Source organism: Leptonychotes weddellii, chromosome 13 (assembly GCF_054177405.1).
Source record: "Leptonychotes weddellii isolate Sample4059 chromosome 13, ASM5417740v2, whole genome shotgun sequence".
In the NCBI taxonomy this organism is placed as follows: domain Eukaryota; kingdom Metazoa; phylum Chordata; class Mammalia; order Carnivora; family Phocidae; genus Leptonychotes; species Leptonychotes weddellii.
In genome coordinates, this window is record NC_138381.1 from 66,529,319 (window position 1) to 66,554,876 (window position 25,558).

The following is a 25,558-nucleotide window of genomic DNA, read 5'->3' on the forward strand; positions in this document are numbered from 1 at the left end:
ACTCGCAGTCACAACACTAAAGAACCCTCAGCACAGGCCCAGGTGAGGTCTGTTGTGGGCTGCCAGCCGGCAGGCTCCAGGAGCGGGCCGAGGGCAGGGGTGACAGCTGCCTGGCCTGCGGCCTCTGGGGGCTCACCTCCCGCCTCTCTCGGCCCCCAGGCTGACTTAAAGGCCCCTCCTTGGGATGCAGGTGCGGCGGAGGGGACTTGGAAGGAAGGCAGACTGGGTCTGCAGCTCAGCTCTGTGCCTCTCCCAGTTGTGTGGCCTCCGAGGCTGGGAGCTCCCTTCCTCGTCTGCCAACGGGGTCCTGGTGCTAGTTATCTACTGCTGTGTTAACTGGTTGCTTCAGAACTTAGTGGCTTAAGACATCGATAGACCTGTATTCTCTCTCATGGTTCCTGTGAGTCAGGGATTCAGGGGCGGCTTCTTCGCTGGGTAGCTCTGCTCTGTGTCTCCCCTGAGGCTGCAGTCAGGGTGTTGGCTGGTGCTGCACTCATCCAAAGGCCTGACCAGGGCTAGAGGACCTGCTTCCAGAAGGCCACCTCACGTAGCTGTGGGCTGCTCCCAGAGCAAGTGATTCGAGTGGGTGAGGAGGAAGCCCAGTGCGTCCATGACAGTCACACTGTGTCTCCTCCCTGGGACCTCAGAGGTCCCACGGGTCGCCTGGCCTGGGAGGAGACTGTACCCAGGGGTGAGTACCAGGTGAGGTGAGGAGGATTGCACAGGGAGCATGGTAGATCCTGGAGGCTGCCTGCCAAATGCCACAACTCGTCTCCTTCCTCCTCTGTAAAACGGGGACCCCTCCCAGCTCTCAGAGGGGTCAGGTGCTCCAAACAAGAGACGTCGAGAAAAGCTGTGGGCGCAGAGCCTAGCCCGTACTCAGTGCAGCCAAAGGGCGGCCCCCATCTGCTCCCACAAATGCTGGAGGCCCCAACCCAGCCTTGTGGAGCGCTGCTGACCGGCCGGGGCCCAGACGGGCTCCTCCTCTCAGTGAATGGGAACCAGTAACAGGCAGGACTCTTTTTATCCGCCCCCTCCTCCTTCTTCTTCTTAAAGGTTTTAAACACCTAATTTATTCCATCCATTAGATAGATTTTGTAGATTTAATCATTTTCACAGTTGGTGGCTCATTGGATACTCAAGATAAACTCCAAACGAAAGTATAATGGTGAGGACAAATGAGTTTTCACACCACAATGGCAGAAACCTGCTTGGGAAGAGGGTTTAAGAGGAACAAAAATACACACAGATGTAATTTTTTTCCCCGGCAGCTGCTTTTGCTGACTATAGTAGGTTACCACAGTTAATTTCACCAGTTTTGTTCATCTGTAAAATTGCATAAAAGTGACATTTTTGTGCTCATTATAGCAACTGCTGATTTATGGCTGGTAAATGAAGAGCTGGTCCCTTTTTTGCGGGACTCTCCGAGCGGCGCTAAGTGCCCATGAAATTGCTTGTATAATGTAGTTTAAATCCAATCTCGGAGAAAGATTCCCCCGTTGGCCAAAGTGACATTTCCATTCTCCACACTGAGTTTATTTTAGGCCACTTAGGGGGGGGCTGCCCCAGGCAGGGTCAGGATGGAGGCCTGTGGCCTGACAGGGGTCAGCTCCACCTGCCCAGCCCAGATGGAGGGGCACTGGCCCAGTCTCTTTGGGATGCTGAGGGCTGCCTACCTCTTCCCTCCCTGCTGCCCTGCCCAGGTCAGACCACATTCCTGCACCTCAGGGCAGAGCGAGATGACCTTTCTAACACACATGCCTGCCCCTACCCCTCCCCTGCATAACACCTGGGACAGGGCTTCTCCAACACTCTTGTGGAGGCGGCAGTCCTGTGCACTGTAGGATGTCCCGGGGCATCCCTGGCCACTACCCACTGGACACCAGTCGCTGGGGTGGAGGCTTCCCCAACCCAAGTGTGAGTGCCAAATGCATCACCAGACTGGTCAATGTGCCCTGGGGTTGGGGGGGAGCGGAGAACCACTGCCCTACAGTGAAGAGGCTCCTCTGCACCAGCCCGATGCCCTCCCAGGCCGCCTCTCACGCACGATTGTCTGCCCTGGGCTTCTGCTCTCATTCTGAATTACTTACACTTCCCACTCGGGACAGGCTTCCTCACCTCTGGACCTTTGCCTGTGCTGTTTCTTCTGCCTGAAATCTGTTTCTCTGCTCCCTCCTCACCCCTTTCAAGATCATTGCCTTAACTGGGATGCTCTTTCTTCTAGAAAGCTGTCTCGCTTTCCAAAGCCTGCCTGAGTGAGGCCCCCCTGCATCCCAAAATGCCTTGCCTCCCTATCACAGCACATACCTTGCTCAGATTGGCTGTGAGCCCAACAAGGGGATTGGGGGTGAGCCTCGGGAAGGATGGGATGTGGGGTGAAGCCTTCCAACGGATGGGGAGGAGGCCTGAGGAAGGTGGTGGGGTCAGCACTCCACCCCAGCCACCATGCCAGGCCCACCTGTGCTGGTCAGGAGGAAGGGCAGCCCGAGCCCCTGCCCCTTCCTCCCCAGGAAGGCCCTTATCCCAGGCAGATGCGGAGGGTATTACCACTCCCGCGTAGAGAGCACCTGCTTCCGCTAACGCCACCCCGCCACACACAACTCATTACAACTCACAGCCACCCTGGGAGGCAGTGTCCCTGGCAGCATCACCCCCATTTTACAGATGAGGAAACCGAGGCTCAGAGTGAGGAAGCCTCATTCTCAAGTACCCCCCAAGAGTCACTGGTGGGCCCCAGGGGTGCTCATGGGGCAGGAGGAAGGCAGTGTGCCGTGGAGACCTTGAGGGGTCCCCTCGCCCCCTCCCGGACCCAGAGAGGTCACCCCCTCCCAGCACCGACTGCATGCCTCACACCCTCTGCTCAGCCCCTTGGCACAGTCATTCCTCCAAGCCACCCTGCAGGACTGGTACAATCATGATCCCCATTCCACAGGTGGGGAAACTGAGGCTCAGCCAGGCAAGCCATTTGCCCACAGCCACAAAGCCCCACAAGCAGACAGGATTCTACCCAGCCAGCTGGTTCTAAAGCCCAGGGTCTTCCCAGCTAGCTGATGGAGGCCCCTGCTCCTTTCCCCACCCAGGGACAGTCCTGGGCAGCACCGAGGAATGTCTCAGGCCCAGGGAGGGGCCTGGGATGGGAGACAGGGGGGTCCTCCCACAGCAACCCGCCTCCCCCATGGAAGGGGCCAGTTGTGCCACCAAGAGTGGGACAGTCAGCCTGTCACACAAAGTGCACCGTTCAGCCCCATGCTGACAGCGTGCAGAAAAGGCAGTGGTGACAGGCAGACTTGGGGAGGGGCTGGGCAGCCGGGGCCCGAGCATGGGCGTGGGAGCAGCCGGTGGAAGCCAACAGAGCAGCTCCTGCCTGCACCACGTTCCCCCCCGCTCCAGGCCTTGGGCTCCATTCACGGAGCAGCACGCTTAACCGTCCCACAGAGTTCGGCAGGCCCTCATCGCCCCATTTTACAGGTGAGGAAAGGGAGGCACAGAGAGGATGATGAAGAAATAGGAGGAATGGCCTCCCAGCGGTGTGGTGTTAAGGCAGGTGACACCAAGCATCACTGAGCATGTGGAGCCCCCAGAACTCCTGTGCTCTGCGGGGGTGGGGGGGGGGAGAGCCTGGCACATTCTCTTTGGCAAACTGCGGGCATTTTCTCCTAGAGCTGCATCTTCACCTGCCCCGAATCCCCCTGCTAGGCATAGTCCCAACAGAAGTCCCTGGATAACGTGGGCATGAGGACGTGTGGTGCTAAGTGTATCAGCGCCAACGCCATCAGCAGTAGCAAGGATGAGTACATTGTGATGTCGCGTCCCACACGAGGACCACGGAGCAGTGAGAAAGCACGAACCACGCGCCCCCGCCCCCGGGGGGATCCCACAAGCCACCCTAAGTGGCAGAGGCCGATGCCGGCGGGGTCGCATGGCAGGATTCCATCCTCCCTGTACAGACACTGCCGTCAGACGTCAGGACAGCGGTGCGCTCGGGCGGGGACGCAGGGGGCTCTGGGGGACAGGCAGCGTCCCTTCGCTCGGGCACACGGGTGTTACAGGAGCGCGCTCGGTCTGTGAAAGTTCAGCTTACAAAACGTGTGGCTTCCTTCCCCTACTTGACACCAGATCCGGAGCTTCGGAGCGTGGAAGGAACGAAGTGGAGGAGCCAGGGGCTGGGTGGGGAACCGACGGAGGGAGGGGCAGAGTGAGCCCCGCCCCCCTGCAGCGGGCGGCGGCGGCGGGGCTGCGGCCTCCCCGGTCACGGGGGCGGCTCTCACCGGTGCCTTCCTCTCCGACCTGTCCCCGCAGGCGAGACGGCGGCCAGCTCCATGCATTCGTCCCGCTACCCGAGCCCGGCCGAGCTGGACGCCTACGCCGAGAAGGTGGCCAACAGCCCGCTGTCCATCAAGATCTTCCCCACCAACATCCGGGTGCCGCAGCACAAGCACCTCGGCCGCACCGTCAACGGCTATGACATGAGCGGCCAGCGCTACAGCCCGTACCCGCAGCACGCCGCCGGCTACCAGGGCCTGCTGGCCATCGTCAAGGCCGCCGTCTCCTCCTCGGGCCCCGCCGCAGCCGCCGGGCCCGCCAAAAGCGTGCTCAAGAGCGCCGAGGGCAAGCGGACCAAGCTGTCGCCGGCCGCCGTGCAGGTGGGCATCGCGCCCTACCCGGCGCCCAGCACTCTGGGGCCCCTGGCCTACCCCAAGCCCCCCGAGGTGCCCGCCCCGCCGCCCGGCCTGCCCGCGGCCGCCGCCACCGCCGCCTCCGTCATCCCCCTGCCCGGCCGCGGCCTGCCCCTGCCGCCTTCCAACCTGCCCTCCATCCACAGCATCCTCTACCAACTCAACCAGCAGTGCCAGGCCCCGGGCGCCGCGCCCGCCGCCTGCCAGGCCGTAGCCGGTCCCCGCCCCAGCCCGGCCAAGCACGGCCCGGTGCCCGGCTTCCCCGGCATGGCCTACTCGGCCGCTGCCGGCCTGCCCGACTGCAGGAAGGGCGCCGAGCTGGGCCAGGGGAGCACGGCGGCCTTGACGTTGGCTGGGGCCACCAAGCCTGCAGGGTACGCGGACGGGGGCCTGGATTACCTGCTGTGGCCGCAGAAGCCGCCCCCCCCGCCACCCCAGCCGCTGCGGGCCTACAGTGGCGGCACGGTGGCCAGCAAGTCCCCCGAGGCGTGCGGGGGGCGGGTGTATGAGCGGGCCGGCGGGTCACCCCTCAACTGCGGCATGGGGCTGCCCACCGGCTTCACCGTGGGCCAGTACTTCGCCGCTCCCTGGAACAGCGTGCTGGTGACCCCCACCAGCGACTGCTACAACCCGGCGGCGGCGGCGGCAGTCACCGAGCTGGGGCCGGGGGCGGCCCGGGAGCTGGCGGGGCCCCCCGTGGAGGCCCTCTCGGGCTTGCCCAGCAAGAGCGTGTGCAACACGGCAGTGCTGAGCAGCAGCCTGCAGTCGCTGGAGTATCTCATCAATGACATCCGGCCGCCCTGCATCAAGGAGCAGATGCTGGGCAAGGGCTATGAGACAGTGGCCGTGCCCCGGCTGCTCGACCACCAGCACGCCCACATCCGCCTGCCCGTCTACAGATAAGGCCTGCGCGGCGGCCGCACGGACAGACGGACAGGGTGCCGGGCGGGGAGGCAGGCCGCGGAGCAGGGTGGGCGGTGCCCGGGGGCACCCGGCCTCGCCCCGCGCCCGGGTGCCCGTGGAGGCCCACAGGGAAGCCAGGCTGGCTGCTGCCGTGCGGCCACCTGATGGGGAATAGCAGGGCGACCTGGCTCCCCCAGGCACCCCCCCCCACCATCGGCTGCCCTAGGACACGGGGAGGGCCCAGGGCAGCCACGGACAGTCACCCCGTTCTCCCTCCAAGCTGGCAGAGGCAGGGAGAGAGAAACCACCTTAAAACAGGAATGGTTCTTTCTGGCTTTCCCAGGAGAGGAGCTCAGGCCAGGGTGGGATACAGGAGGAAATATGACGGTCTAGAGTCAGGGTGGGGTCAGAGCAGCCCCCCGGGGGTCAGACATCTCCTCCCCACCCCCCCATGAGCTCCCCGGTCTCCTGGAAAAGGAGCAGAGAAGGGGCATAGGAGGTCACAGGGCCTACAGTGTCCCCCACTGGCCAATCCAGGTGAAGACCACTCTAATAGAGGCTCCAAGGACTACCAGTCCCCCCTGCTCCTCCCTCCTCCTCTAGGTTCTCCTTCCCCTCCTCCCGTTCCTTCCCAACACAGAATTGTACCCCCATCCCCACTCTCTCCAAACCCTGTACTACCACCTTCCCCCTTCTCTCCACATCTTACAGGGCTGCTGGACACAGTTGTACAGGCTGTGCACTGCACAAGGGCACCTCGTCCAAGGAGACACCATTTGCATCTAGACTTGTATATTTATTATGGCAATTTTCCGAATCTTGAGGAAGGGGCGCCATTTTCCCTATTCGCACAAAGGCACCACCGGGGCTAACAGTGGGCCTGCCATCTTAGACACCAGTCAGAGGGACCCTACCCTCCCTTCTTCAGGGGTTTCCCTAGGAGCCAGCGAGGAGGCGACCTACTGGGAGACCCAATCCAACTCCCTTCCTGCAAGCTGCCCTCCAAGGCCTGCCGCGCACCATCAGGGGTCCGGGGGGGAGGCAGGCAGGGATCCCCCCTTCCCCGTTATGTCCCCAAGGCCTGAATTCCCCGAGCCCTGGCCCCTCTGGCACTCCGGAAGCGGTACTGTATCTCTCCAAGGCCTGTTCAAGCACTAAGTGCATTTACAAATCTCTGAGAATGTTTTTTTTTTATACTAAAATTGACCATTATATTCTACTGTGAGAAGTGCAGTCTGCACTATATTGTTTTAAAAACGAAGAGAAAGAAAAAAGAAGGAAAACACAGATGGTGTCTCAGCTGTGGAATTTTGTAGCTCTTGTTTTGTTCTTCCTTCCCTCCCTCCCTTAGGAGTAAAATGGGCCGTCTCCTCCCCTGCTGACCGGGCGCGGAGCCCTGAGGAAGCAGGCCAGGAGCCTCCTGGCACCCACAGCGCTGGGCATTCTGTGGGTCATTTACTTCTCCAGCTCTTTAGGGGTGGACGCTGTCATGTACCCTGTTTGTGTCCGCTGGGTCACAGCCAGCGGTGGGTCTGCAGAGTGGCTGAGGCAGAACCAAGCCCGGGCCCCGTGGCTCGTTCCCTGAATGGTGCGGAGGTGGTCTGGGGATGGTGTCCCCCCCGCATCACTACATTCCTTCCCAGCTTCTCCTCTGTGCCTGACCTACTCCAAGCTTCCGTGGGGGGCAGTGCGGCTGCGGGCAGGCCAAAGTGGCTGGGCAGCCCCCGCACACACCCACCCCAGGCCTGGATGCCGGGGAGGGGGCGGATCTGCAGGAGACCACCCAGGATGCTCAGCATTTAGCAGGCACTTCATTTGTGCTGGGCCTTTTCATATAGACCACATCTCCCTGGAGCCTCACCACATCCTTGCAAGGTAATAAGTGTTCCAGGAAGAAACTGAGGCTCAGAGATGTGAAGTGACCTGCCTAAGGTCACACGGCAAGTCTGAAAAATTGGGGTTTGAACCCCATGGCGTGGACCCTTTTTCACATCCTGTCTCTGCCTTATCCCCTGGCACGGGAGCCTGCCATCTGGCCTGGGGGGACCTGGAGAGCCCCTAGTTTGATGCAGTCCTCCCCGCCCATGCACAGAGCCCTACCTGAGTGCCAGGTGCCAGGCCCTTCTGAACTAGGTCAATGAACCAAGCATAGCACGCCTCACACCCTGGGGAGCAGCCCAGGGGTTGTGCCGGGTGATGAGCTGACCAAGTCAGCGCTGCACAAAAGGCCGCCGGGGGTGACCAGAAGTGGTATGTAAGCGGCAGCTGACAAAGCGCTTTTCTGACCTCCCAAAACAGCCTCACATCTGCACCATCAGATGTGTGACGAAATCATCCCCATTTTACAGATGAGAACACAGAACCTGAGAGCGGCCACAAGGACGGTAAGAAGGAGCCAGGTTCTGGCATCAGGACCCACACCCTGGCTCAGGCCGCCTCCAGACCCCCCAGATCTCTCCCGCAGCCTCCACCCTCACACGGAGCTGAAGCCCGCCTGCGGCCCCATAGCACCCCAGGAGGGCCCTGGAGGCAGGCAGCCCAGGAGGCCCAGCCTCCCACGTGAACTACAAGCAGGTGGGAATCCTGGCTTTGCTACCTGGAGTGACCCTGAGCCAGACAGGGAATTTGAGGACATAACAGCACGGGGCAGAAACTTGGGGGAGGGGCAGAGCAGCGGGGTCTAGAGCCAGGTTTAGGGCTGGGCGGTGGCCTGTGGCCCAGCTGTTCCCACCAACGTGGTCTCTGGGTAGCCCAGGTCCCCATGTCCCGGGCCCACTGCCAGGCCCACCCCCACTGGGGCATCGGGGGAGCGCAAGGAGGCAAGACTGGAGCAACCCTCTAGGCCAGGTCCCCCTCATTTGGAGATGCGGGCTGAGGACGGACCCGCCTCTGCTCTGGGAAAACCTCACCCTCTGTGGGCTGGGTCGGCGGGTCCACACGCAGGACGGCGGGAGCCCCTGGTACAGACAGTCCCGCCGGGGCTCTCGCCCTGTCCTAGCACCAGCTTTGGCCGGGCTCCTCCCCGGGAGCAGGGCTGGCTGATCTCAACAGGCCCTCCAGCGGGCAGCACCCCTCCCCTCCATGTATATAATCACCTTGGACTACCTGCCACGTTGGGGGGACAGCGCGGGTGACAACGACATCGCCATCAATGCTACAACGGTCCATGGTCACCGCAGGCAGACCGGTCCCCAGGCTCAGTGCTAAACGGTACCTAGTCCCCTCCTGACCACTCAACACGGCGCAGGTGAGGGCAGTGAGGCCCCCGGAAGGGCAATCATTTTGCCCAAAGTCAGCTGAGGGTGGAGAAGGGAGAAGCAGCTGGGACAGAAGCCGGGCCTGACTCAGAGCCTACCCTCGGCGCCACCGCACTTGGCAGAAAAGACAGGAACACCCCCCCCGCCGGCCCCAAGCCCCAAATATGGCCAATTTGGCTCCAGCGCGGAGCTACAGTCCGGGGTCCCGTGCTCCCCGGGGGCAGGACTTCGTGCTGGGTGAAGGGGCCGAGGGGGAGAATCTGCCATCTGTCTGCCCCCCACCCCAGGCAGAGCCGCAAGCCTTTCTCTAGGTCTCCTGTGGGGACACGGCTCCTTCTCTCCCTTTAGCCGTCTTAGGCTCACACCGCTTAGAGCTGAGCTGTCCGACGTGGTCGCCACGTGTGGCTGCCCCATAACCTCCCCTAGGTGACACCTCCTGTCATTGACAACTGCTAGAAGATCATCACCCCATCTTAGACATCAGAGGGGCGGGAAAGCTTGGGCAAATATCTGAGCGGAGGGGCCGGTGCGGGGGACACTCACCTTTCCGGGGTAGCTCTGTGCTTTCCTGACTCTGCTTTCCTACCCGCCGGCCGTTAGAGCACCTCCCCACTCCTGGAGAGGGCAGGCAGGCAAGGTCAACCCCTGAACTTGCCCGGCAACAGCCAGCGACTTCAACTTCTCAGCTTGGAACCTACACTCTGGCTGCCAGCTGGGCGGGACTCCGCCCCCACGTGGGTCCCACGTGCGCGCTGTCCCACGTCACACCGCGCCTGCGCCACCCGGGCTGCCTTCAAGGGCCCTCGTGGGCCCCACCTGCTCCCTGCGCGGGCCTGGAAGGTGGGGCCCAGCCAGACTGTTTTAACAAGCACATTACAACCACGTGGGGTTGAACATAGGAAACAGGTGGTCAAGTCCCCTAGGGAACAGAGCCTGCTTGGGAGAAGATGCCCCAAAAGTTAGGCGTGTTATTTCTGTCATCACCTGGTCCAGCTGCTTTTCACCTTGGAAAATGGGTTTCCAGGTTAAAAGAGTTAGAGAAACAGATGCATCCCCCTCCCCCCACCCTAGAGATGCACAAATTATATTAGCACATTAAAGGCTCTGAAAAGTCCTGCAGGCAAGGTACCCTTTTAGCTTTAACCCAGCGTTTCCCTAATATTTTTGATCACCGAAGTTTTTGTTTCTATCCATTAACATCCCAAGGAACAAATACTTCAGGAAATACCGAGTCTTACCTCTTGTGTTGCAATTAGGGAAACTGAGTAAGTTCCTTCTTCTCTCTGGTGACGTGTGGCCCTCAGTTTCCCCAGTTGGCGGAGCAAGGACTGGAATCCAACCCTGACCTGGAGTCATAGGGCCTCAGTTCTGGGGCCACCACATCCTAATTGGTCTTTGTTCACCGTGTTGTGCTAGGCCCGAAGGGGGGAAAAGACCCTAAAGGAGAGAGAAGGAAGCCCTCATTTGACAAGGGGGGGTGTACCCTGATTTTGAAAATGACAAAAATGAGGTTCAGAGAGGGAAGGCAACTTGCCTGAGGGCACACAGCAACTAGGTTCTAGACTCTCCAGAGGCAGATCTGGGCCACCTTCTCTCCTTGTTGAGAGGTGAGGGAATTCCTGAGTCTTAGAGCCTCAGGGTGCACCTAATGGGGAGCTCAGCTAGGGGCTCTTCCCGGCCAAGTTGCCTGGTTCCAGGTTCCCTCTCTCCTCTTCTGAGGAGGTCTCTGGGTGTGACTACAGCGGCCCCTGGTGGCCAATCCCCAGGATCAGCAGTCCCACCCTGCATAGGCCAAAGGCTGATCTGTGAGATCAGATGGATGCATCCCCAAATGAGATGGGGGTGGGGGGGTAATAGCAAGCGGGACTCTCTGATGTCACTGAGCACCTAGAGATTCTGAGAAGACTCTCTGCTGGAATCTGGGTACCTGGGTTCCAGTCCCAGCTCCACCGAACCTCCCCTGTCGTCACCTGTTAGAACCCATTACAGCCTGTTAAGGTGGAGAAATGGATGTGCACACGCTTTGGAAAGGCCAAAACACTAGGTAAAAAAAATCCTGCCAAATCTCTAGAAGGGTTCTCCTCCTAAGACAGAGGGGGGAAATCCTAACTCCACTGCATCTAGGCTGTGTGTTCTTAGGCAAGTGTGTTTACTTCACTGGGGCTCACTTTCTCCATCTGTAAATAGGGTTCAAAATGTATTCTTGTATCTCCACGATTTGGGCAAGGTATCAGGAAACCCTGACTCATTGGTTTAAATGAGAAAGAAAAATTTTTATCTCCAACAATCATAAGAAGCCCTAAGGTAGGGCAGCCCCAGGGTCAGTTAATTCAACAGCTCAATGGTATCATCAAAGACCCCTTTCCATCTTTCCATTCTACCAAGCGCCTTCATGGTCACAAAATGGCTGCTGCAGTTCCAGGCATCCCATCACAGACCTGGCAGTGCCCAGCAAAGACAGTGTCTTCCTAGATTGCTCTTATTTTCCCAGAATCCCCCCTCCTTCAGCAGACTTCCCCTTTTGTCTCATAGGTCAGAACTCACAGGTTCACGTGGCAATTCCTCGACCAATCCCTAATAAGGGAAATAGAGTCACAGTGGTTGGCTCAGGGAAGCCCCTGACTGTGGAGCAGAGTGGAGAACTCTGAACAAAACAGGTGCTGTGAAGAAGGAAGAGGGGACATGGCTTCTGGAGAGGCCTCAAACACCCATCCTTCAGTTCCCACACGTGGTTCCTGAGACGCAAGCACCGAACACTGAGCACAGTGCCTACCACTCCACGTTCACCTGCTTCCTCCTCTCCATGATTCCCTCCAAGAAGAGAAGATGCCCAGCCCATCCTCCCTCCCTGGGCTTGGGTTTCTGTGGCCAGTGCCCTTTCCATCCTGTCCTCTGCCTCCACCACCACCCCTCCTTTTGCTTCATCTCATAAGCCTGGGGTGAACGAAGATCTCCCCATTGCCCACGATGGCTTTGGGCTCCTAAAAATGAAAAGGTAGTGGGTGCTTGATTCTCGTGCCAATGCTTTCGCCAGGGAGTCAACAATTAATAACAGTATGAACAGAGGCCCAGAGTCTTTAACCGCTCCGTCCAAACCACCGAAATGATCAGAATACACATCTTGCAGGCGAGGTGTGGAGGCTGCCGGCTACGACGTTATTACATTTGGAAATGTCAGGAGTGTGCGTTCCGGGGAGATGAACAGTGTGGTTGAAAATGGCTTTTGATTTTTAAAAAATCCCCAGCATTCATCTAAAACAATAATAACAGCTAATAATAACAGGGCATGTAATAATAAAGTATTCATAGGCATAAGAGGTAATTGTTCAATTAAGATCTGAGAGTTTCTGAGACTGTCTTTTCTGATGGGGTCCCATTGTTTTTGACTCTAGTAGCGCTAATTATTTCCCAGTAGTACTTTAAACTTGAGATGAAAAAAGCCCTCCTGTCAAATATGACATACAAGTGCTTTATCATTATTAAATACACATACACGCACATAATAAGAAATCCGGGGTGGAATAAAGTTAGGGGTATGTTCAAAGAGAGAGAGGGTTCTAAATGGGAGCCGACAATCTCGGGGGGCTCAGCGAAAGTGGCAGGTGACAGCGAGGGTCTACAGGGCAGAGGAGCGACCCGGCCTTTTCACCTGTCACCCCTCAGGGGTCAGAGTGTTTTCTCTCCAGAATGGGCTCCGAGGGCAGAGTACAAGCGTTCAAACCCCACCTCTACCACTTCCCAGCCAGGTGCCCTGGGTAAGAGTCTTCACCTCTCTGAGCCCAGGTTTCCTCATCTGAAACATGGGGTGTAGTGGATATTCTGCATCCATTAGATATTGCCACGAAATCTATGCCTGCCCTTAAAAAAAATAACCACTGCAAAAACTCATTGGCATGGGAGAACGATTCTTTCTCATGCATCTTTGGGGTTCCTCTGATGTCACCCAGGCTTGCTGCGCTCCGTGGAGCGCTCAGCCTCCTTTGGGGGGGAGGGGCTAGCCCAGGCATGTCCCTTAACATGCCATTGATCAAAACAAATCTCACAGTCAAGCCAGGGATGCAAAACTGTGCTTTGCCCACAGTGGGAGAACACCGTCAGGCTCTCTTGCAAAGTCACGGGCAGAGCGAAGAGTGGGGGAGGGGGCCGTTGACACCGTAGGGCACAGGTACTGACGTTGCCAGTCTGCTCGGGAAGTGCGCCCATTCCAGTCCCTGTGGCCTGGGGGAAGCCAGTGCCACCCCCGGCTCCGGCTGTGCCTCTCAGAGGTCCCGAGAGATTAGCAGGTGTCGGAAAGCCGTTGAGGTGAAGGGTGGGCACCTGGAAAAAGGCCTGCAGCAGCCACCAGCGGGCCCAGTCATCAGGGATGCCGGGCAGGAGAAACGACCTTTCTCCATTTGTCCGTCGGCTTTAGGACCCTGCGGCTTCCTGCCTGCTGATTGGCTGAAGCATGAGACACGTGACACCATTCTGGCCAATAATACAAGAGGGGAGGTCATTTGGGAAAGGTTTCCGCCCTCTTAAAAAGAGACACGAGAAGAAACACCACCGTTATGCTCCTCACGCGACATTGTCCTTCCTGCCAGTAATACTCTGCCCACCTGCATCACTCTCCCCCACCAGTATTACCCTTTCTACCAATATTACTCTCCTCCCACCATGACTCCACCCACCCTCATTACTCACCCCACCAACATTAATCTGCCCCAGCATTGCTTTCCTCCCACCAACATTAGTTTTCCCAACCAACATTACTCTTCCCACCTGCATTATTCCCACCTGCAGGGGAATAATAATACTCTCTCCCTCCAATAATACCCTTTCCCCCCAATAATACCCTTTCCGTCAATATTACTCTCCCCAACATTACTCATTCTCCCCAACATTACTCTTTCCCACCAACATTACTCTTCTCACACCAATATTATTCTTCCCACCAATATTACTCTTTCCACCAATATTACTCTCCTCCCACCATTACTCTATCCACCAGCATTACTATCCCCCTGCCAACATTAATCTGCACCAGCATTACTCTCCTCCCATCATTACTCTCCCCCCACTATTCTTTCCCACTAACATTCCTCTTCCCACCATTACTCTTTCCCACCAACATTACTCTCCCGCACCAATATTAATTACTCTTCCCCATCAGCATTACTCTTCTCCACCATTACTCTCCCCCACCAGTATTACTCTTTCCCACAAACATTACTCTCTCCTACCAACATTACTCTTTCCTGCCAACATGACTCTCCCTACACCTATGTTCTCTCCCCGCCACTAACATTACTCTGCCCAGCATTGCTCCCCTCCCCAGCCAACATTACTCTTCCCCCATTCCCTTTGACTCCATCTTCTCCCTCCACTCCAATCTCACTCACATCTCTTAGGCTCACACCACCACTGCTGCCCTGAGTCCAGCCTCCATCCATCACCCTAAACACCACCTTGGTCACTACCACTGCTCCTCATTCTCATCCCTGCCCCCCAACCAGCATTTCAGAGCTCCCCCGTCTCACTGCTGTCATCCCCATGCCCATGACCACTCCCCCCATCATCATCCCTACCATCTTCACCATCAGTGAATGAACATTTATTGGGCACCGACAAACCCCAGACCTTGTACAGAACACACTGAAGGCATGGCCCCACCCCAACGCAAAGCCGGCACGCTGCTGCACAAGGGGCCGTGTGCAGCCCAGGGCCCAGGCCGGGGTTGGGGTTGGCCGGCGGTGACCTGGAATGGGATCCTGAGGCCTCTGCCAGATCCCTTTGGGGGCGAGGATCCTACCACTTTCCTGAGAACAGAGCAAATAAATAATGGAGAGGCAGGGCACTGAGCCCCCGTGGGCAGAGAGGCCCTCGCCTTGGCTTATGTGACTCCATGGGAGTGAGACAGGCAGTCAGGAGCCTCATGCCCCGGGTGGGGAGGCGGAGCTGGGGGCAGAAGCCTGGGGGCCAGAGGGTCCTGGGGCCTCCGCTTCATCTGCGTCTGGCCCTCGCCTCTGGAGGTCAAAGGAACACGTGGGGGACGCCCCAGGGAGGCATCGCTGAAATGCAGGTGGAGTAGAAACAGGCAGGTGGAGGAACGGGCTTGGGCTGCAGGCCAGAGACCCTGCCCAGCCCACAGCCCCTAGAGGGGAGCATCATCAGTCCTCCACTTGGGGGCGTAACTCTGCTGGTGGCCGTCGCAGCTGGGGTTCCCCACGTTGTCCAGAGGCACCACCACTTCGTCTGGGTTCGAGTTCTTGTTCAGTTCCACCACGCGCGGCACCACCGAGGACCAGCGATCTGTCAAGAGCGCGGCGGAGGGAGGACTGAGGATGGGTGGAGAATGCACACACAGGTACTGAGCACCTCCTGTGCACTGGGCATTCCACAGCCATCTAAAGGGGGAGGATTATCATCCCCGTTTTACGGAGGCGGAAACTGGGGCTCAGAGAGGTCAAGACACCAAACCCAGGAGCACACAGGAGTAAGTAGAACAGCCAGAATTCAAGCCCGGGTCAGAATGGCTGAGGGCCCACGTCCCTGCCTCTCATGCACGCAGTGTAGGGGAAGGGAGGTGCCCCAGACGTTCACGAGCAGCAAAGGCAACAACTCAGCGGCTGGCCCATTCTACGGACGTGAACAGTGAGTCTCCGAAAGGGGACAGGACTGCTCAAAGCAAATCAGGGACGAGGATGACCAGGGCTTCCCCTCTGCACCCCTGGATCTCTCCCACTTAACCCCCCACCCCCTTGCACTCACCCCTCCGGAGGCGGCCCACGGTGTGCGAGAAGCCATAGTACTGGTAGTTCTCACTCTTGCCTGGGTCCTCGTTAATGATGCCCAAGTTCTGGTTCCAGTGAGACCAGTTCACCTCGTCCACCCTGGCGGGGCCACAGCAGGCGGAAGGGTCAGGGGGAGCCCCCACCCTGACTGTATCCCTTCCCCACCCCCAGGCAGCCTCCCTGTTCCAGCCCCTCAGCTCATCCTCTCCGTTCCCTAAAAATTCTGGTAAAATACACGTAACATACAATTTGCCACTTTCACCATTTTAAAGGATACTATTCAGGGGATTAAACATAGCCCCCTCTCCCCCCGTGTCGGGTCACCACCCCTGCTATCTATTCCCAATATTTCCCATCACCTCCAAACAGAAATTCTGTACCCATTAAGCTGTAAGTCTCACCACCCCACCTCCCCGTAACCTGTGTTCTGCTTTCTGTCCCTGTAGATTTGCCTATTCGGGACATTTCATATAAATGGAATCCTACACCGCGTGGCCCCTTGACTGTGGCTGTTTTCACACAGCATTACGTCTTCGAGGTTCCTCGTGCTGGAGCCTCAGGACTTCACTCCGTTTTGCAACTGAATCATCTTTTCTAGGGGTGCACCGCGTTTTGCTTATCCGTTCATCTGCAGCGGACACCCTGCTTCTTGACGCTCCCTCCTCCACTTTATGGGATGCCCTGGCCAAGGCAGCAGGCAGCCCCTTGGGCCCCAACGGGCTCGATCTAATTTCCCCCTTGGAGAATTATTTTTTGTCACTTTCATCCAACCTCCCTATTCGGAGCCATTTCAACAGGTCAGGACCCAGCAAGGAAGGTACATTCACTGTTCCCGTTTGACAGATGAGGAAACTCGGGCTTGTTGCACGGTTCATACAAGATCACAATGCTGACCACTTAGAGAGTCAGGATTTGAACTTCGGGTTCCAACTGGACAGGACTGCCCAGCCGGCCTACGAGGTGGGTGCTGGTACTGTCCCCACTTCACCGACGAGGAACTGGCTTTGCCTGACTCCAGACGTGACGGTCGTACTCTATGCCGGCAATCACTTTATGAAGAATGATTCACCCTGAAAGAAAGGATTCACCCCGGGGTTCCCCTAAGAAGGGGGCGTTCCCTGTGCATCTGGGTAATGGCCCAAGTCCATCGATTCCGTGCGGCTGGCCCCGGGGGGGTGGTGCTGTCATCCGTGGAAGAGACCCAGGCTGGGAAGGAAACTGACTTGTCCGAGATCACCTGGAAGAACTGAACTCCGGTCGGGCCCATCGGGCCTCAGTGGCTCAGGAAGTTGCAATGGGTAGAAAGGTAAGGAGGCTCGATCGGCGCAGGATGGTTCGGCCCCACCCGCCCCCACCTCACCTGAAGCACCACCTGCGGTCTGGGGTGCCGTCCGAGCTCTTGCCCACGGTCACCATCTCGCCAGAGCGGAAGGCCTTCCTCAGGAACACGGGGAAGGAACGCTCGATGTCCAGGATAGTGGTGGCCCACTGCAGCGGGGGAGGGGTGGGCAGGCCATTGGTGAGCCTCGTCCTGTCCCCCCTCCCCCCCGGCACCTACTGCCCTCGTGGCAGAAATGATGCGCATCCCTACTGCCCCGGAAGCAGGGTTATACATTCAGAAACCCACGGGTCCCAGCAGGAGCACAAATGGGTGAAGCAGGATCAGAGGCAGGAAGCCCCGTGACACATGCACGATGTCACCAGTCGGTGCTGGGAAGCACCAGGGAGGGGTAGGGACTGGGGCACACCCGGGAGCGCAAGCCCTGCCTCCCATCCCCCCAAGCACTGCCAGAAAGGGATATGGGCCCACCCTGCCAGGCTTCCAGCTTTCCAGAGAGGCCTGAAGTTCGGATTTTTATGGGAAATCTCTTCGTTTTAAAATTTTGCATGAATTTTTTTAAAAAATATGGCAATGCAGAAAACATGAATCTTTGTGGGTCAAACCCAGTCCACAGGTTGCCACTTTGCCTCTTATGAGTTACACCCCATGGAGAAACTGAGACCTGGGGAAGGAAGTGGGCTGCATAAAGATTAAGAGCAGCCAGATGTCCCCCCCTCCACCCCCGAGACCCAGAACTGGGAGGATGACCTTGGGGCTTTTTTTTTCTTCTCACTGCCCCATTTCCTTGAAATGCACTGTAAATGTGGTTGCTCCATTCCTGGGCCTTGTGCTCACGCTGTTTGTTGTGAGCCCCCCAGTTTATGAGCTGTACGTGGCCTGAGAGGGCTGTGACCCCCTGGGCCATTGCTTTCTAGAACTGCATAGAACACTTGGGGGAAACAAAGGCAGCAGCTCTCCTGTGCCCACAAGGCCCATGGCCACGTTTGCTTCTCAGGGGCAGCAGAGCCTGGGCAGCCCCCAAGCTCCGTCTTACAGACAGGGAAGCGGAGGCAGAATGAGAAGACAGAGCTGGCCCTGAGCAGAAGGCCGAGGCGGGGCATGCCGTGGGCCAGGTCTCCCCGTTCTGGAAGGGGGCGGTGGTCGGCAGGGTTGGGGACGCGGGGGTCCCGGGGCGTCACCTGCAGCTTCCAGATGTGCTTGCTCTCCTTGGAGACCTGGCCCACCGTCTCGCCCATGAGGGCGATGAGCATGTTGAGGAGCAGCACGAAGGTGAGGATGATGTAGGTGACCAGCAGGATGATGAAGACCACCGGGTACTTGGTGCTGCTCAGCATCTCCAGGTCGCCCATGCCGATGGTCAGCTTGAAGAGGTCCAGGAGGAACGTGCTGAACGTCTCGCTGTCGCGGCACGAGGGGTACGTGGGCACCGTGCAGTTGGTGTGGTCCTCACTGCACACCTTCATGTTGGCACATGGGTTCAGAAGGGACACCAGGGCTGTGGGAGGGGGTGGAGTGACACTCGCTGAGTGACGACATGCATTGACAGGTGGAGAGCAGCGTTCCCATTCAACAGAGGGGACAGCTGAGGCTTGGTGAGGGGAGCACACTGGCCCAGGGTCACCTGGCGTATGAGCCAAGCCAAGGGTCCAAAGCCTTGGCTCTTTCCACAGACTCTTGCTAACAAAGAAGAAGGTCCCGGGATCTAGTCTAGGAGTTCTCAGCCAGGGGCCATGTTTCCCCTCGGGGACATCTGGCCACGTTCGGCTGTCACAACCAGAGGCAGCGCTACTGGTACCTAGTGGGGAGAGGCCCAGGGGACGCTGCTAGACATCCCGCCATGCACAGGACGGCCCCCACAGAGCATCATCTGGCCCCAAGGGCCAAAGGGGCCAAGGCTGGGAAACCCTAATCTATTGCTGGTAGAGGTCTTGGGAGCCTGGAAGGTCAGCATTCCTGGGGGGAAGACCCTCGGTCACGCTCCCATTTCCCGGCCCACACCAGCTCACAGAGGAAAGGTGCAAGCTGAAACCCGGTGCCAGGCCTGATTGTTCTAGAAGCCATGCCTGCTAAGGCCCTTGCCCCCGCTCCAGACATCTCAAACTGATTCTGGCGCACATCCCTTCCTGCTGAGCCCACGTGAAGCTTCTAGATTCTTCTCAACACAGTTTAGCAGCAACAACAGCCCCTACACCGTCCAGGGCAGGAAGCATGAGGAGGCTGAGCCCCTCAGTCAGCGGGGCATACAACCTCCTGGGGCCTTCATCCTGGGATTACAGTGAGCACGTTTCAACCCATATGCTATTGCTGTTCAGTTGTGTAGCGGCTGCCCACACATGTGTCGAAAAGGATTCTGAGACCTTATCTGGACCTATCAGAAAAATCACTCTGTGATCCATTAGCAATGTCTGCCCTGGGCACAAAAGGCCCATGTGTCATGTTTGTGTTAGGTCAGGCTCAGAGAAGGGATCTAGTGTCCCCTATCAGGAGAAGCCCTGCAACCAAGCTGACCACTCTGTTGCTCATTTAACCCCTAAGCTCCTGCCTCAGTTTCTGTAATTAGGACCACAGTAGGGCTGGACTCTTGACCATTGCAGATCCCCTGACACTCTGTCTAGTTCTTCCCAGTCCTAACCCTGGGAGGGGGCAGCTGTGTCCTGTCCCTATCTCCCCAGCCGAGGCTACCGTTCTGCTTCCCCCCAAATAATCCACGCAGAGCCTCGGAGCCATCTGGGTTAAACTATCACCACCATCAGATCCTGATTCAGTGCTCATCCCTAGAACAGCCTCCTCAGACGTGAATGTGGCCTGGTGAAGTCTGAGGTAGCCGCTCCCTTTTGGATGCCAGGCATTGGATGGCAGCTCACCCACCTCTTGGGGACCTGCCCAATGGCTCCGTCAGTGTCCCCATCTCTGGCCCTTCCCCCATGGCCTGTGCCCCTGAGGTCCCCGGGCATCATGACACTATGGAGAAGGCACACTGGAGACAGAATTGGCCTGAACTGGTAGATTAAGTATTCAGATTCACCCTTCCCTGTACCCATGTCCCTTCAACGTGACTTTGCGGGTCTTTCCGTCAAGAGGTAGAATCTATTTCCCCACCCTTTGATCAAGGCCGGCCTGTCACTTGCGTTCACAGCAGAGTGAAGCAGAAGGGATGCCGGGCAGTGACCTTGAATACTTCCACATACGTTCTCAGAACCCTCAGACCACCATGGGAACACGCCCAACCCGGCTGGAGGATGGATGGCCACAGGGAAGAGAGCGAGGTCACCCCCACCAAGGCCATCCTCGCTGGACTGGCCAGCCGGCAGCCAAACCATGGCTGGCCACAGACACAGGAGCTCATGGAGATGGGCCGAACCCGGCCCGGGTTAGCACTACTGCCCAGCTGACCCAAAGATTTGTGAGCAGTAATAAACAGTGGTTGTTTTAAGGCCCTAAGTTCGGGTGGCTTCTTTTGCAATAATCACTACTATGCTATTTTTACCATTTCCTAGCTTTGGAACTTGGGCAGGTTATTTAACTTTTCTAAGTCTCAGTTTTCTTACCTGTAAAGGGGACAACAAAGACACTGGCCTCGCAGACCCGTCGGGGGGACTAATGAGGCAAGGATGGAACAGGACTCAGCCCAGCGCCTGGCGCGCAGAGAGAACCTAGCACACGCTAGTTATTGTCCTCCCCGCAGCAGGCTGCCCTTCTGGTCCTTGCGCCACCCCTACCAGGTCACCTGGCTCCCCAGAGCTCACCTGAAGCGTAGCCAATCATGAAGAGCAAGTAGACCAGCAGGAAGCGGAAAAGGTCTTTGAAGAGGATCTAAAGACCCCAGTGGGAATATGGAGACAAACATGAGACACATGGTTTCTCATTTTCCTGACTTCTCCATCCCAAGGGTTCCCACCTCCACCCTTGTCCCTTCCCACCTCCACCGATGTCCAGACCCTCCCTGCGGCCCCCACGGTGCCCCGTGTCCTCAGGGCCGAGGGTACCATCTACACACGTAAGCTGCACACATCCTGTGTGTGGCTCCCTCCACGGACACATGGTCCAGAGGGTTCCACAGCCCATACCTTCTGGATCATGATGCTATAAGTTCCCGTCAGCTTCAGCCCGCGGGTAAAGTAGAGGGCGTTCATCCAGCCCAGGACCAAGGCAAAGACCATGACAGCCAGGTAGGCTTCAATTCCCGCCAGGTAGAGGGCCGCCGAGACAATCACTAGCACGGAGTAGATGAAGCTACAGGCAGCAGAGACCACAAGAAGACCCAGAGAGGAGAGAGGACAATGAGGCACCGGAGGGGGAGACATGCTCCCAAGCCCTCCGGGGGACCAGGACATCCCGATGCCTTCTTGACCCCCCAGAAGAGAAACAAAGTGGATTCACTGGGTGCCCCAGCATTCTATTAACCATGATGTTCAATTAGCTGGCCACTAATGTGTGTGCAATGGCCCTGAGGCCCTAAAAGATCCCAAAGTGATGCCCTTTGGAATTCCTAGAGAAAGTGGTGTTGAGGGGAGATTTTGTGGCTAAGTGGATTTCATCGTTCTCTAAGAAAAAGGGAAAAGATGTCGTGCACATGCAGCAACTGATCCGGTGCCCCAGGCAGACATCATTAATCAAGCACAGCACTCTTCTCATGGCACTCCTGGCAGACATTAGCAATCAATCACCAGCATAAGAGGTTACATTACTTCTGTATAAGGTGTATATGGCGATAACTCTGTGGCAACCAGAATCTTGCTTTAACCAGAAGACTCTATTGCTTGGCATTGGTCTTGTCCTGACTTTGGGCTACAGCCATCAGGGCTGGGTGAATCCACTCCTAATAGAGTCACCTCCCCCCAACCCCTGCCCCCAAATCTGGATGACGTCCCAACCCCAATCCCACCTTCCTCACCCAGAAGCTGGCAGCCCGTGGACCTCGACTCATTAGAGGGGACCTCTACTCACTAGAGTAGCTGGAAGGAGCCATCAATGAAGAGAGAATTCACTCCTGGGCATTTCTTCATGAACAAGTCTTTGATCTGGAAGAGGGGAGGAGGCAGGTGAGAGGGGTGGAGCTGTCAGGAATGCAGAGGGGAGGGGAGGGAAGGGGAGAGAGGGAGGCAGAGTGTGGTCCAGAGACAAGATGATGGGCTCTTTTTTGTTTTTTTTTTAAGATTTTATTTATTTACTTGAGAGAGAGAGAACATGACGGGGTGAGGGGGGACGGGCAGAGGGAGAGCAGACTCCAAGACCCCGAGATCATGACCTGAGCCGAAGGCAGACGCTTAACCGACTGAGCCACCCAGGCACCCCAAGATGATGGGCTCTTTTCTATTGGGGAAAGAGGAAAAAGCAGAGGAGGGTATAGGCCTGGAGGAGGTGACAGAGGAAGGGAGTGGAAGGGGGAAATAAAAGGAGGAAGGAGACGGGCAGGGTGGGTGCAGTTGGGGGCCAGGCACTCACATTGGTGAAGAAGAACAGGACCCCGGTGAAGAGCGTGATGATCTCGCCAGCCAGCCTCAGGTAGTCCACAGTGGTGCGGTAAGGGTATGGGGGCTGGGGGACAGACGGCACACAGGTCCTCACGCAGCCCCTCCAACATCCGGCCCCGGATCCAGATGATCCCCAATGCTCCCCAAACATCTGGATCCTGTGGATCCTCTTCCTTCACTCTCTTCCCCGCTAGGTGCGGCGGGGGGTGGGGAGGGGGACACCTCCCCATCCCGTTCCTAAGCTCTCTCCAGTCCCTCCCACAGGGGACACCCCCAGAGGAGGACCCAGCTGTGCCCCGGCTCCTGTCCAGCTCCCGGCCACTCACGGTGCCCTCCAGCGGCTGGTAGTAGGCGGTGAGGGTAAAGATGACCATGGCGCACAGATAGGAGACCACATTAATGTAGAAGGACACAGCGCCAAACTTGCGCCACTTGTCCCGCAGCAGCTCATTGATGGGTTCCACGGCCAGCATCTCGTGGCGGTTCTGTGGGAGACCCGAGCAGGGGCCACGTGGGATCCAGGCAGGCCGACTGCAACACGCCAGCCCCCACCCTCTGCCCCGAGAGCACCTTCTCCTCCTAACCCACTCTTCAGCGACACTCAAGGATCCACGGGGAACTGGATGGGGATTCCAAATCACCCCCACACTCCTGGGCTCAGGATTCGAGGCTCTGCCCAATTCTGCCCCGACTGACCTTTCCAGGCTATTCTGGACTAGGAGGACCCAGAGCTGGAAAGCTATTCTCATGGTCCCCACACTCCAACCTGCGGATGGTAGGTACCAAGCTGCTGGTGGCAAAATCACCCAGGTAGCTTGTCAAAATATATAAATCCCTGGGCTTCAACATCAGAAGTTCTGAGTCAGGAAGGAGGATGGGGAAATTTAGCCCCAGGATGATAGACACTGGATTCACCATAATTCTCCGACTCTCCCCCGGGGCTTTGAGGGGGAGGGAAGCCATCAATAATTGAGCCCCGCACAATAGTTCTCTATACAGATCCCCGGGCAGACACTACCAATCAATCAAAGCTTGCACCAGAGATGCTAAACCTCCCACCACCCCTGACCTAAATCAAGTCAGTCACTAATTTCAAAGATGAGGGAAGTGAGCTCCAGCAAGGGAAGGCATCTGTCCGAGTTCACGGAGCCGGGGAGGGAAGGGAGACCTACACCCCGTCCCCAGCATCTTCTGCCCCATTTTTACAGCATCCTGTCCCATTAATGACTTGAGTTTCCTCATAAACATGGATTTGTGCAACAATGTAGCCACAGAGATGCCATTGCAGTGTTAATTCCTGATAGTTAAAGGCAGAAACGAACCCAAATGACCAAGAATAGAGGAATGGTTAATTAGAATGTGGTACATTTACTCGCAGCGATGATATTGCAGAAGAATATTTAATGGTGCAGAACGATGTTCGCGAAATACTGCTCAGTGAAAAAAGGAGCTTTCAAAACTTCATCTAACGACTACTAATGATAATAGCTGACATAGAATGTTTACTCGGTGCCAGACTGTTCTCAAAGGAACTCACTTGGTCCTCCCAACAACCCTACGGGACATGAACTATCCTTATCCCCATTGTGCAAAAGAGGAAACTGGGACTCAGAGAGGTTGGGTCACCTGTCCTGAGTCACACAGCATGTAAAAGTTGCAGAGCCCCTCCCGGTGCCAGGGTCCTTTCCCTGCTCTCAGTCACCCCCATCCTTCCCTAGGCTCTGTCTCCTGCCCTAGCGCTCACCTCGATCTTGCTGTTATACACCAGGATTTCCAGCACAGAGGCCTCTTCCCCACACGTGTCCAGGGAGGAGAGGTCATACAGCGAGGAATACACCGGCCCGTAGGCCCAGTCCTTGAACTTGCGTGACAGGTGTCTCGTATCCTCGTGTGTCACCTCCCGGCGGATGATATGTTGAAAGACCTGCACGGCAGCGGGAAAAGGGAGGGTCAGGGGGCTCTGGGGAGGGACACCAATGCTCGGCCCCTCACATCAGAGGGACCCCAGGGGCCCATCACAGCCCATTTCGGGGCAACCTCCCAAGAGAGCAGGATGTAGCGGGGAGGAAATATTTACGGAACATGCCCTGTGTGCTCACATCATCTTGTTCTTACTCTTACCGTCTTGGTTTTCAGAGGAGCAAAGAGAGGCTCAGGGAAAAGAAGGGTGCTCCCTAGGGCCACACAATCAGCTGAAGCCGGACTGAACCAGGCCAGGCCAGCCTCAAAAATCGGAATCGGAATGAGTATCTTTTTTATGTAATTAAAACAACAGTGAATCGATCTTATTAACATGTTAAATCTAGGAATAAGTGTTAGATCCAGTCCTTCCTGACGCCTCTATCTGCAGCTTACCCCCAGGGGATACTGAGGAACAGAGAGGGGGTGGGCATTGCCCAAAGCCACACAGGTCAGTAGGGCAAAAAGCCAAATTTTAAACCCGGGCTTTTTCCATTACCTCAAGACTCTTTCATAAATTGCGATTTTAGTAGCTTTTGCTATGTTTTTAATAGAACAATAATAATCCCTGCCATTTACTGAGCACATACTACCCATCCCAGGGCCTTCATTAAAGAGCTTGACGTGGATCACCCTATCTAGTTGTCACGTGGTATCACAGGGTGCTGTTTTCATCCCCATTTTGCTGTCGAGGACACTGAGGCACAGAGGGGCGAGGGGAGATGCCTGCAGTCACACACTGGGAAGCGGCTGAGCCAGGCTTTGGACCCAAGTACTCCTGACTCGGGAGCACTGCAAGCTTGGTTCTCAATCAGGGCCATGGTGGCCCCCAGGGGATAATCCCGCAACGTCTGGAGACTTTTGGGGTTGTCACAGTGGCAGGGGATGCCACTGGTCTCTCAGGGTTCGAGGTCAGGGATGGAGAGAACCTGAGCAGGGCTGCTCGGCAGGTTAGGGGCTAAGCTAGGACCCTGATAGTGGATTATAGGGGAGTATACAGGAGTGGGGCCCTGGGACTTGGATTCCTATCAGTGGCTTGTCCTAGCTGGCGGGAGCGGGCCATGATCATCCGGTGGCATGGGATGAGGACAGAGGCTCTGGGATGAAGTTGAGTAGCCTGGCTGGACAATAGGGAGCCACAGAAGGTTCTTGGGGCAGGACAATGTGGTTGGCA

At 57.1% G+C, this 25,558-nt stretch overlaps 2 protein-coding genes across 3 annotated transcripts in view; one reads left to right on the forward strand and one right to left on the reverse strand.

Annotated features, from left to right (window-relative positions):
• The window catches only part of FAM222A (family with sequence similarity 222 member A), a 54,850-nt gene extending 47,706 nt beyond the window's left edge, over window positions 1-7,144 (forward strand). Inside the window, exon 3 of the mRNA XM_031032958.2 lies at window positions 4,300-7,144. Within this exon, the coding sequence (XP_030888818.2) occupies window positions 4,300-5,579 (1,280 nt within the window). The 3' untranslated portion in view covers window positions 5,580-7,144. The remainder of the gene's footprint in view (window positions 1-4,299) is intronic.
• A 7,269-nt stretch (window positions 7,145-14,413) lies between these two features.
• Window positions 14,414-25,558, reverse strand: part of TRPV4 (transient receptor potential cation channel subfamily V member 4) — a 34,910-nt gene continuing 23,765 nt past the window's right edge. For both annotated transcript variants that reach the window (XM_081802015.1, XM_081802016.1), the window contains exons 7-16: window positions 24,170-24,349; window positions 22,752-22,910; window positions 22,397-22,489; window positions 21,899-21,972; window positions 21,019-21,184; window positions 20,698-20,764; window positions 18,130-18,446; window positions 16,970-17,097; window positions 15,587-15,708; window positions 14,414-15,127 (exon numbers count right to left, since the gene is read on the reverse strand). In XM_081802015.1, coding sequence (XP_081658141.1) covers window positions 14,970-15,127; window positions 15,587-15,708; window positions 16,970-17,097; window positions 18,130-18,446; window positions 20,698-20,764; window positions 21,019-21,184; window positions 21,899-21,972; window positions 22,397-22,489; window positions 22,752-22,910; window positions 24,170-24,349 — 1,464 coding nt within the window. In that variant the 3' untranslated portion in view covers window positions 14,414-14,969. The remainder of the gene's footprint in view (window positions 15,128-15,586; window positions 15,709-16,969; window positions 17,098-18,129; window positions 18,447-20,697; window positions 20,765-21,018; window positions 21,185-21,898; window positions 21,973-22,396; window positions 22,490-22,751; window positions 22,911-24,169; window positions 24,350-25,558) is intronic.